Below are 12,500 nucleotides of genomic sequence, written 5' to 3'. Positions count from 1 at the left end.
CTTTTTTGAGTGACTTTCAATAGGTTTTTTGTTGATCCTGATAATCTGTGAACAGTGAGTCCAGATCGTGCGAGACTCCGCTACCACTACTACGTCTACTACGTCTACGTCTACTACTACTACTACTACTACTACTACTACTACGTCTACTACTACTACTACCACTACTACTACTACTACTACTACTACTACTACTACTACTACTACTTACACAACTACTACTACTACTACGTCTACTACTACTACTACTACTACTACTACTACTACTACTACTACTACTACTACTACTACTACTACTACATCTACTACGTCTACTACTACTACTACTACTACTACTACTACGTCTACTACACTACTACTACTACTACTACTACTACTACTACTACTACTACTACTTACACAACTACTACTACTACTACGTCTACTACTACTACTACTACTACTACTACTACTACTACTACTACTACTACTACTACTACTACGTCTACTACACTACTACTACTACTGCTACTACTACTACTGACAGTACTACTAATACTACTACAACTACTACTACTACTACTACTACAACTACTACTACTACTACTACTACTACTACTACTACTACTACTACTAATACTACTACTACTACTACTACTTACACAACTACTACTACTACTACGTCTACTACTACTACTACTACTACTACTACTACTACTACTACTACTACTACTACATCTACTACGTCTACTACTACTACTACTACTACTACTACTACTACTACTACGTCTACTACTACTACTACTACTGCTACTACTACTACTGACAGTACTACTAATACTACTACAACTACTACTACTACTACTACTACTACAACTACTACTACTACTACTACTACTACTACTACGTCTACTACTACTACTACTACTACTACGTCTACTACTACTACTACTACTACTACTACTACAACTACTACTACTACATTATAAAATAAAGATAAAATAGGAAATAAAATGTAATCAAAAAAATATATAAAATAGAAAGATTTATGATAATAGCAATACAAATAATGATAATAGGCCTACTAGTCATAACAATAGTAATAGCAATTGTTCTAATAATAACAAAGATAAAACTGTATGTAATGCTTTAAGTATCTCCCTTGCGTTTTAAAAACGAACACAGTCTCAGGTTATTTTCTGAGCCTCCATCTCCCAGGCTCTGGGTGAGAGCAGCTGATTCTCTCTCTGTTAGCAGGACAGGGTCAGGTTCAATCAGGGAATTGGAGAATATCATTTGTGACTGGAAGAGATTCGGTTTGTTCCCCCAGTCTCTCCTCCTAATTACCCAAATGGACAGGAGCTGTCAGGAGACAATAACTATTCCCTAATAGAATTTACCCCCCAAGTGCAATTTAATTTTCTCCCGGAGCTCTGAGCCCTTCTCCCTCTCTCTCTGCTCCTCTTCCTGCAACACACGCTCCGGGACACGGTGCTGCTGCTGCCCGGTTCTGAGCTCTGGATCCCGGGGACACTGTGGACTGTCTGCCGCCAAGAGCACCGGATCATCCTGCAGAGAAAAGAGGAGAAGAAGAAGAAGAAGAAGAGGAGGAGGAGGAAGAGAGAGAGGAAGAATCACGGTGATTAGGTATGTGTCTGCTGCGCGGTGCTGCTGTGTTCATCTTGCAAGCTCTTAGAAAAGCCTCCTCCTGACGGGAAGTCACTGAGGTGTCACGCACTTCCTTTGTGTTGATCGTAAATATACAAGGAAATGTGCCACAGCTGTTTTTGAACACAAGATGGTCGTGCAATAGTGTTAGATACTAAATATGTGGGCGTCTGTGAAATTGGAAATAATGGTAAACAGATACAAGCATGCATTTGAAAACATTATAAATTGTAATACATGCATTACATGGTTGATGTTTTGGCTCACTGTGAAGCAGTCAGTTTATTATAGAGCTCCTTATGCATATAAATATGTATATCGATAGAGAGGTCTTCTGTATTTCTGACTGCTGTTCTTCTGAAATACATGATCTAATTATTAGATCTGCTGCTATATATTCATCTTGCAAGCTAGGAAAAAGCATCCTCCCTGACGTAAGGTCACTGAGATAAAGTGCATTTCCTTTGTATAGATTGTAAATATACAGGGACATGTGCAGCAGCTGTTTTGCATATGCGATATTCACTATGTGGGCGTCTGCAAAACTGGAAATAATACCAAACATATTAAAGCCGGAATTTGCACACATTATAAATAATAATGACTGTGGGGGAAACTTCTGTGTAATGCAGGGGGAGTCACCGACTCAAGGGAGACACGGGGAGAGCTGGAGCTTTGATGGCAAACACTGATGGTTTACTTGGAGCTTCGGCCGGAGAATTCACAAAACATGTCAAAGAGTCAGAGGTTCTGACTTCACGGTGGAGTTGCGACGTCCATTCTGAAGAGCTCTACCCCAGACAAGTGTATTTAGTTCAGAGAGAATAATCAACATTGTGCAGAACAAGATAGAATGATAACACCTCTATCAGCTGACTCCAACAGGCAGGACCAGGGAGACAGAACACTGAGAGCACAGCAGCCAAGGTTACAGGTGCGTGTGCTCAGTCAGGACAGTTTGAACTCATAAACTAAAGTTATTGGCCTTGGAAAATATTTCCCCAACAATAAATGCTTTAGGTGATGTTTTGGCTCATCGAGCTCCTCCTGAGATATAATGCATTTCCTTTACTGATTATGAATACACAGGGAAATGTGTGCTTTTTTGCACACAAAATATTCGTGCAATAGTGTTTACTCTTCAAATTAGTAAAATTAGAAATAATATTAAACAGATTAAAGCATAAAGCCGGAATTTGCAGCCTTAAAAAATAATAATAAATGCATTAATTATGAAATGTTTTGTCTCATTATCACACAGTCAGTGCTGCATCAGAGCTCCTCCTGCATGTATATTAGTATTTCTGGTTTCTGAGTGCGTGGAGATGGATCTGTGGATCTAACATGTCAATGATGTGCTGTTCTGAAATATTAGATCTAATTATATCCTGCTGGGTCAGCGCGGAGCACAGGAGGCGACCCTCGCTGTGAGTTATGGTGCTTCCTACTGTAGCTGCTGAATATCAGTCACCCCACAAAGAGCAGCTTATCATCATTTCACCATTATTTCCTTTCCTGGGTTTCTGCGCATTTTTTAGGGATGAAATTCTACAAATAGTACATTTTGTAAGTGCATTTTTTCCTCATCATTTTACTATTATTCTTTGCCTGGTTTTGAGTGCATTTTTTAAGGATTTGTTATTAAATTAAATGTGATTTATTGGTGAGGAGCAGTCAAATTAAAGGTCCAAAATATAACATTTCTCGTGCAATCATTCACCTCCTGCAGAAAGAGCTTTTTCTTACCGTTTTACTATTATTATTTCTTTCTTTTCGCTTGTGTTTGAGTGCATTATTTAAGGTTAAAACACCCTATTTGTTATTAAATTAAACGTGATTTATTGCTGAGGGTCAGCACACAATTAGAGATCTTTAAACATATACATTTGTGCTTCCACATCTCGATATATAATGCCATCTTGTGCATTATAAATACATTTCCATGCATCCACATGTTTCTTTTTTTCTACCATTTCCTGTAATGATGAGAAATGGTGATTCTCTGTGCCTCTCTGCAGCAGATGCTCACTTGTTCTCTCTTTCTGCGTTTTTGCATCCGTCAATTATTCTAATAGTGTTGCCCTTTGCTGACAGGTTAAGAGCATTTTTATCTGCATTGTTTTCCAGGGCAGCTAAAGGGCTCGCGATCCCAACAATCAGAGTAATTGAATAGTTGGATAAATTGAATGATCTGCAGGGGAGAAGTGTGTAATGAAAATAAAGTGAGACCAGGGGATTCCTGCACCTTATGCATGTATAATATATACATACATATGTATAGGCCTACACCTGGTGTGAGAAACTACAGGTTTGAATGTGTTGCGTGAAATTCCTGCAACATCCCATCCTCCTTTTTTTTTAATCAGCTTGATGTGCGTTTTCATTTTACTAAATTACATTTGGAGCATTAAGCAGCGGCTTATGGGATTGTGTTTCCTGCACAATATAAAGGATGTGAGACAATGGATGAGCAGTCCGTGTGTTCGGGAATAAACGGGGAAACAGCAGCAAGATGTAGCACAGAGGATATTTCACACGCAAAATACGGCACTGTTTTTAGCGTTTACGCACTTTCTGCACACTGCAAAACAATTATATTCTATATATATATTTGTAATTGTATTTAACGTTTTTATTCCACCAAAGAAAAATCTGTTAATTATTATCATTATTCATATTATTATTTTAATGTATTCTATAATATTAAATAAGACAATTTATATGCTAATATTTCTGATTATACACACCATTATTACATGCTTTGTTATATTTCTCCTAGGTTTGTTATATGGCTATTGACAACCTCCAACAATGCAAGATTAATATAGCCTAAAGAAATACATATAATGCAAAAAGAAATAGAAGTGCTTTAAATGGATAATTATTAGATGAAAAGTGCCGAAAAATCTGTAACATTTACCCAAATTAGGACGAATTTGGATGAAATCAAATCGGGTGAAACGTGTGCGTGTATTTCTGTGTGTGTGTGTGTGTGTGTGTGTGTGTGTGTGTGTGTGTGTGTGTGTGTGTGTGTGTGTGTGTGTGTGTGTGTGTGTGTGTGTGTGTGTGTGTGTGTGTGTGTGTTTGTGTGTGTGTGTGTGTGTGTGTGTGTGTGTGTGTGTGTGTGTTGCTTTTCTTCCCTCCTCTTGATCTAAATTGGAAGCGAAGACTGAGTTCATCTCCCTGAACCTCCGGCCCTCCGCAGGGACTCGGCTCCTTCAGCTCCCCGGGAATCAGCCTCACTCTCCGGCCGTGAGATGAGGAGTGTCAGCGGGCAGGTGCAGGTGGATGTGACGCAGACGTGTGTCTCCTAAAGCCTCTGCTCTATAGTGACAGCTCAGTGTGCCATGTGGAAAAGTGATGGAAGGAGGCTGTTTTTAAGAGAAACAACAGACCATAAGAGGCTTTTTTTTTTTTACAATTACACACATCTAAATGTAGAAACGAGTTCTAGCTCAATTTGGTTCATTTCATTTGGTGATATCAGTGTATCACTTTCTAATATCGGAATCAGAATTCCTTTATTAGAGGGGAAATCTACAGTAAAGACACAGCACTGATAGACACAATAAAACAGTTTTAAAACCGTATTAAGTGGGCATGGGCATTCATACAAAAATTACACATTTCAAGAAAAAAACAAAGCAGAATGACAGTAGTAAATGACCTGTAGTATAAAGTATATATTTTACGTTACAAAATTGTTGTTACAGGTGTTGGGGAATGCAACATGAGTAAGCAGCCAGTATGCACAACAGTATGTAAAACACGTTTTTTTTAATGCTGAACATTTTCCAAATGTTAGAAAAGAAATGGACCAATGACCTCAGAAGTTCCTTCTGTTTTGGTTGCACCCTCCTCTTCCTTTGAGCTTGCCCTATTCATTTTTTAGAATTACAACCACATCTAAGCGTATAAACGTCTTGTAGCTCAATTACAATTACATATTAAATGAATGGATCTAATTTAATTCGGTGATATAGTTCAGTATGTCACCATCCCACTTCCAATGTTGAATATACTTTCCAAAAAGGGTCAAAAATAATTGTAGAAATGATCACACAGTCGTGAAATGACTCCAGCAGTGAATCTGCAAGGGAAACTAACCTCCTTTTTTACAAATCCCTAAGTTAAAAAGTTCCCGCTTCTCCTCATGGGACCACTTGCTGATTATAACACTTTCATTAATATTTTCCAAAAGGGCTCAAAATAAATGATCGTGCAATACGCAGCAGGGAAATCTGCCAGGAAAACTCTCGATCTTTTTTTACAAATCTCTTAAATAAGTTCCTGCTCCTCCTGGCTGCACGCTGCACGCGGGACCCTCCTCTCCCCCTGGCTCGCGGCCCCTCCACGAGCCACTGCAGCACTGAGAGCTATTTAAAGTCTCTCCGGGATGCAGGTCCCGCCTCTCGGGGGACTAGTGTCCGCCGGAGCCTCTCCTCCTCCTCCCGATCACCTATGGAGGATGCTTTCCGCCACCGGGGGCCTCCTCTTCCTGCGCTCCCATTGGCCCTCCACGGCGATGACGTCACGCCCGCAGCCGCCCCTGCAGCGCTGCATGGAGCAGTTAGCCCGTCGGAAACATTTCCAAAAACAGCTCCGCACGGCACGGCACGGACACCCAGACCCCGGGGATCATATACTGACTAACAGGGACAGATTCTGGGACAGTGAGGAAGGAACCCCCCCTCCCTCCTCCTCCTCGACCCCCAGTCCACCGGCACACAGAGGAGCCATCATACTTTTTTTTTTGATTCTCCAGAAGACAGGACGGGTGTTGCGGGTGTATGCGCGCGGATCACGATGATGCAAAGTGCGGCGGTCCTACCGACAGAGAGTCCCGTGAAGAGTTTACCGGAGATCCTCGGAGTGCCACTGCAACGTAAGACATTTATTACCCTCCTTATTGAAGAGGAAAGTGTGCAACCGGGTTTTTTTGCGTTAGGGATCCGGGGGGGGGGGGGGGGGGGGAGTGAGTGTAAATCGGCCGAAGATGAGGATGAGGAGGAGAGGAGGCTGGAGAGGAGAGTCTCTGCAGGCCGATGATGTGTCATGCTGCTTATATTCCTTAAATAATAATACTGATGAAAGCAGAGCGGTGGACATCCCGTGCGTCACATCACAGCCTGTAGTCGGTGGAGGATGTGCAAACAAGGACTACAGATTTATGATTTCTTCTATATATTTTTTTAAAGCAACAGCATTTAATTGTTCAACTTTGAAGCATGTTGTTCCCTGCAGGCAGCTGTAATGTGTCCACAGGTCACACGCAGTTGTCATCACCCAGCAGACAAGCTCACACTTTGATTGGCAGGTCAAAACACACCTTAAATCAGGATGCTTTACAATTAAGGATTTACTAATATTTCCTTTGTGCAGCTTTTTATTCAGGATAAAACCAAGTGTTTATCGCAGTTATTATTTTTCGTGCATCAAAGGCGAGCATCACCTTCTGTTCCTCCGGAGTGTTAATCTCTCCCTTTATAATCTGCAATCAAGATGGAAGAGGAACATCTCTGCTGCTCTGACCTGATTATTAAAATACGGTTAGCATATCAGATGGAGCTGAGTGTAAACGGCTACCTGCAGAAACCACAACAACTAAATAGGATCATGCAGTGAGATCAGGGGTTCAAAGCCCTAAAATAACAAAACGTCCTTCTACTAAAGGCCAAAAATAAGCTTAAGAAAATACGTTTTTCCTGTAAATATTAAAGCATAATCAAAGACACATTTGGCTTATAAATAACCAGAAAATAAATTAAAATCATGTTTATTTATTTGCATCACGTTGCTCCGGCCTGTTTAGATTCAACAACACAAATGCAGGATAAATAAATAAAAATAATTAGTGTGATTTTAGATTTCCTGTATTTAAAGGGAATACAGAGACTGTATGTTGGACGGCTTATGCTCTTTAATTTGATAAATCGAGGCAGATTAAAAGATTGGATAAAGATCCTGCCACTCAGCCCCCTGCAGGGCCACTGTTCTATCCTGGATTTAAAACCTGGATTATTCCAGGAATAAAAAGCAACACATTTTATTTTATTCCGTGGACTCTGCTGACTCAGGGTAAAAATAGAGCTCCAAAAAGCACGAACCTGCAGGAAATAAAGTGTTTACTTTAGGTGTAATTACCACAAATCACTGCACAATTTGAAAGTATGAGAGGCTGCCAGAATACACTTATTCTTCGAGATACATATATATTTAAACAAAAAAATAAAAAGCGTATTAGCTGCTAGACTTTTTCTGACGTGTTCCACTTCCTGATGTGACGGAGGCGATGAGACTGGATTGAAAGAGTGGAGAGTGGCAACAGATACCAATACACACACACACACACACACACACACACACACACACACACACACACACACACACACACACACACACACACACACACACACACACACACACACACACACACACACACGCACGCACACACATCGTTGCCAAGATTGAGCTGCTTTCCTTTCAGCACCACTGCTCTCCTCGGTCTTATCTCCAGATGTTTAAAAGGCCTCCAATTTCTCGCCAAAATAAAAAGGAAGACATCAAATCAAATGCAATCTTATTTAAATATGTTCCCCTACCCTCCATAAGGATCAGTCACTATGGAGGTGAAACAAAGCCACTGTTACCCTGCCTCTCTGTGCAGGAATGTGACTTCCTGTTATGGATCTTTTTATATGCTGCTTTAAATCTGCAAAATGAAGCAACATAGGGTGGATATTTTCTGCAAATATATTCATTTCTTATTCTTTTATAGGTAAACATGAAGTCATCAAAACATTCAAAACACATTTTGACTGAACTACCTTCATCAGTCATACATTATCGTATTTGTCATTTAAAGCTGCAATACACTTTTCCTGCATTTTTAGTATTGGAAAATGCATTTAGTTAAATATAGATAATGTGCGTGTCCACGTTGTGTGTGCGTGTGTGCGTGTGTGTGTGTGTGTGTGTGTGTGTGTGTGTGTGCGTGTGTGTGCTTGTGTGTGTGGGTCGACCTCCATGTTGCACAGAGAGCTGTGTGTTCCTTCAGACCGTGTGTGTGTGTGTGTGTGTGTGTGTGTGTGTGTGTGTGTGTGTGTGTGTGTGTGTGTGTGTGTGTGTGTGTGTGTCTGTGTGTGTGTGTGATCAGATTAAGCACGAGGCTTCTTGAGCTTTATAGCTGGATGATGTTTTGTCTCGACAGTGAACAGCGTGTATGCGTGTGTGTGTGTGCGTGCGTGTATATATTATACGTGTGTGAATGTGTGTGTGTGTGTGTGTGTGTGTGTGTGTGTGTGTGTGTGTGTATATATTATACGTGTGTGAATGTGTGTCAGTGAGTGTGTGTGTGTGTGTGTGTGTGTGTGTGTGTGTGTGTGTGTGTGTGTGCGTGTGTATATATTATACGTGTGTGAATGTGTGTGTTTGTGTGTCAGTGAGTGTGTGTTTGCTCTGTTGTTTTCTGGCGTTTGCTCGGTGCATTTATCCTCGGTATTGATTTTTCATTATCGGATATCATGTGCTGTTTGACTAAGTGAAACCACGAAGGAACATTTTATTTATTTAAAAAAAAAAAAAAGGCACAGCTAGTTACAGAACATTTAAAAAATATATACTTGTAACGAAAGGACAAGGCCTTGTTCTGCAATATAAACCCCGGATTAAGTCCTTGTTAAATATGATTAAAATGTTGAGTGTAATTATGGCTAAACTCTTGTTATAAATGAACCAGTTTCTGATATAGCGTGCATTTGGTTGTATATTGAAGGCCCCGGTGGCAGCGGAAATATGCATTTTGAGATGGATAAACATCAGACTGTCCTTGAGTTATCATTTCAATTTCACCTTTAAAAGATTTGCGGTTTGCAGCAGATCATCGCTTTAAAACATGAAGGAATCGGGAGGTTAAACACGGGCCATGTTTCTGCTGCACATGTGGTCGTGTTTTCAGAAAAACTACGAAATTGAATCTATTTTTGACCCTTTTTGCCACCGTAGTACTAAAATACCCTACACAGAGATTAAAAGGCTGGAACCAAATTGGTCGAAAAATGATAATAAAAGTCAATATATTTGTCAGAAAGTAGGTCCCTCTCTCTTTTTACTGCCGGGAAAAAGCTCCGAGTTTAGCACCCATATGAGACGGAGATATTTCACAAAGCCTTCCAACACAAAAAGACCCACACTCATTATTTAATTTATGTATTTGTTATTTAACAAAGAATACCGAGTTTTTATTGTTTAGCAAAGATAATGCAATTAAATAAAAATGCTACGTATATTACGTTGTTTAAAATCATGAAAAAACAAGACAAAAGTGTGTTAAAAAATGAAACAAATAACATAAAAACAAACCAAATAGGAATGAGATAAAAATATGTTTAACATGGCTGATCAGACAATTGAACGACAGGGCTGATACAAGCTTTTGAGTATATCAAATATAGCCAAATGCTATTTATAAAATGTACATAATGACATTTAATTGAATTTGTTTAAGGTTTTTTATATATCAAGTCTGGGTTTAAAGTAGGAAATGAAACCAAACGAGGCTACTAATGAAATATTGTGCTTTTTCACGATGCATTCTGGGACAAATCCAGTGCAAAAATATCCAGATATTACAGAAAAGCTGTCAGTCAAGAAAAAATGGGATTAGAGAGCAAAAAGAAAAAGACACTGAGGATCTAGTCTACAGCTAAACCATTCGTACCGTGGCTGTAAACACATCTTTATGTTTCTGTGTAAATAGGCTCTCTCGATATTAAAGCATGAGAAATAAATGGGAGAGAAGGAGAAATTAACGCTCTGGAGATAACTGGATATAGTGTAACATTTATTGCAACACATCGGATATAGAGTATGACATTGTCCTTATTCTGCTTGCATGAACCCATGTATCCCCCCTGTTTCTACCGGGTGTTCTGACTATCCTCTCCCCGCAGAAATCCCTCATTGCGCCGGCTGCAGTCAACACATCCTGGACAAATTCATCCTGAAGGTGCTGGACCGACACTGGCACTCCAAGTGCCTGAAGTGCGCCGACTGCACGGCTCCTCTGCAGGACAAATGCTTCTCCCGGGCCGGAAGCGTGTACTGCAAGGAGGACTTCTTCAAGTGAGGCTCCTTCTTATTTTATTAAGATATATGTGTTCATGGTTGCAGTGGCCGAAAAAGCATTCAGATTCTTGAGTAAAAGCACTCTTCAGAACTGTTACAGGCTATGTGTATTTTGTAAATTGTAACGGCTAGCCTACTTGTTATTAGCATATTAGCATAAATACAGCGTCTTATTTCGACATATCCCGGTATTATTGCAGTAAGGGTTTATCAGCTTTATTGTTTATTTCTGAACCAAAACAGTTATTAAAAAAAAACGCTGGTCATAATATTTTATTTTGGTGAATAATTATTCTGTCCAAGTCAATTTTGAGTTTAACATCATTTTGCCAGTCTGTTATAAATGGATGCTACCATAATGGACTTTTTATGCTTAATTATATGAATTGCTTAATAATATTGCAGATATGGTATCCTCTATTATTCATTTAATAATAATAATAATAATAATAATAATAATAATAATAATAATAATAATAATAGGTCACCTTTTATGCCTTTTTTCTGTTGATATTGAAAGAGTAAGCAACACCTTTCAAAATAAGATTTCAAAACCCCTTTCTCTCTTTCCGTCAAACGATTGGCATTAAAGAAAGAAAATTGAGTTTGACTTTCATCCAGAACAGGATCAGCAGATCGGAGCGTTTTACCAAATCATGTTGGAGAGATTTTAATGCTCAGAGCCTGAATGAGAGCTAAAGAGCTCTGGAGACTCAGTGAGAGCTAACAGTGTTAGCTCCCCCCCAGGGACAACAAGGGGGACGTTAGCATGGTGTGGTGAGGAACACGTGTGTGTGTGTGTGTGTGTGTGTGTGTGTGTGTGTGTGTGTGTGTGTGTGTGTATGTGTGTGCGCGCGCGAGTGTGTGTGCGTGTGACTGTACATACTCACAGCAACATACACACATTCGGAGGTGGAAGAAGTACTCAGAGCTTGTACTTGAGGAAAAATAGAAGTACTCAGATCTTGTACTTGAGTAAAAGTAGAAGTACTCAGATCTTGTACTTGAGTAAAAGTAGAACTACTCAGATCTTGAGTAAAAGTAGAAAAGTATTATCATCAAAATATAGTGAAAGTAGCGACAGTAAAAGTAGTCATTGTGCAGATTGGTCTATTTCAGAATAATATATATGATATGTTTTATAATGATTGATCATGAAAGTGTTCTCAAAGCTGGTAAAGGTGCAGCTAGTTTGAATGACTTTGTATACTGCAGGGTAGCTGGTGGATTTACTCCAGGTGGAACTAAAGCCTGATTTAACACTTAATTAGATTTCACATCATTGATCCACATCTGTGAAGTAACTAAAGGTATTAAATACATGTAGTGGAGTAGAAGTACACAGTAGCATAACATGTTAATACTAAATTGTACTTGAGCAAATGTACTTAGTTACTCTACACCACTGTACACACACACACACACACACGCACGCGCGCGCGCACACACACACACACACACACACACACACACACACACACACACACACACACACACACACACACACACACACACACACACACACACACACACACACACACACACACATTTCCAGAGGCTGTGTTTCCCAGCAGTGATTTGGAGGCTTCACCTTGCTCTTTTTATTTCCTGGGTTGGCGCTGTGATTGAAAGCCTCTCCTGAGTCAGTGTTTTATTGGTTCTCCTCAGGGTGTGTTTACTGTGGGCACCCCCCCTCCTCCTCCCCCTCCTCCTCCTCATTCCCCCCC

The 12,500-nt window shown here is 39.9% G+C and overlaps 1 protein-coding gene across 1 annotated transcript in view; it reads left to right on the top strand.

Moving 5' to 3' along the window:
- Positions 1–6,453: 6,453 nt before the first annotated feature.
- lhx4 (LIM homeobox 4) overlaps positions 6,454–12,500 on the top strand; it is a gene marked incomplete at its 5' end in the record, with an annotated part of 8,544 nt that continues 2,497 nt past the window's right edge. Inside the window, 3 exons of the mRNA XM_079651047.1 lie at positions 6,454–6,532; positions 10,599–10,770; positions 11,179–11,183. Of these exons, the coding sequence (XP_079507173.1) occupies positions 6,454–6,532; positions 10,599–10,770; positions 11,179–11,183 (256 nt within the window). The remainder of the gene's footprint in view (positions 6,533–10,598; positions 10,771–11,178; positions 11,184–12,500) is intronic.

Source organism: Notothenia rossii (assembly GCF_949606895.1).
Source record: "Notothenia rossii genome assembly, chromosome: 1".
Lineage (NCBI taxonomy): Eukaryota > Metazoa > Chordata > Actinopteri > Perciformes > Nototheniidae > Notothenia > Notothenia rossii.
This window is presented reverse-complemented; position numbering and strand designations above follow the sequence as displayed.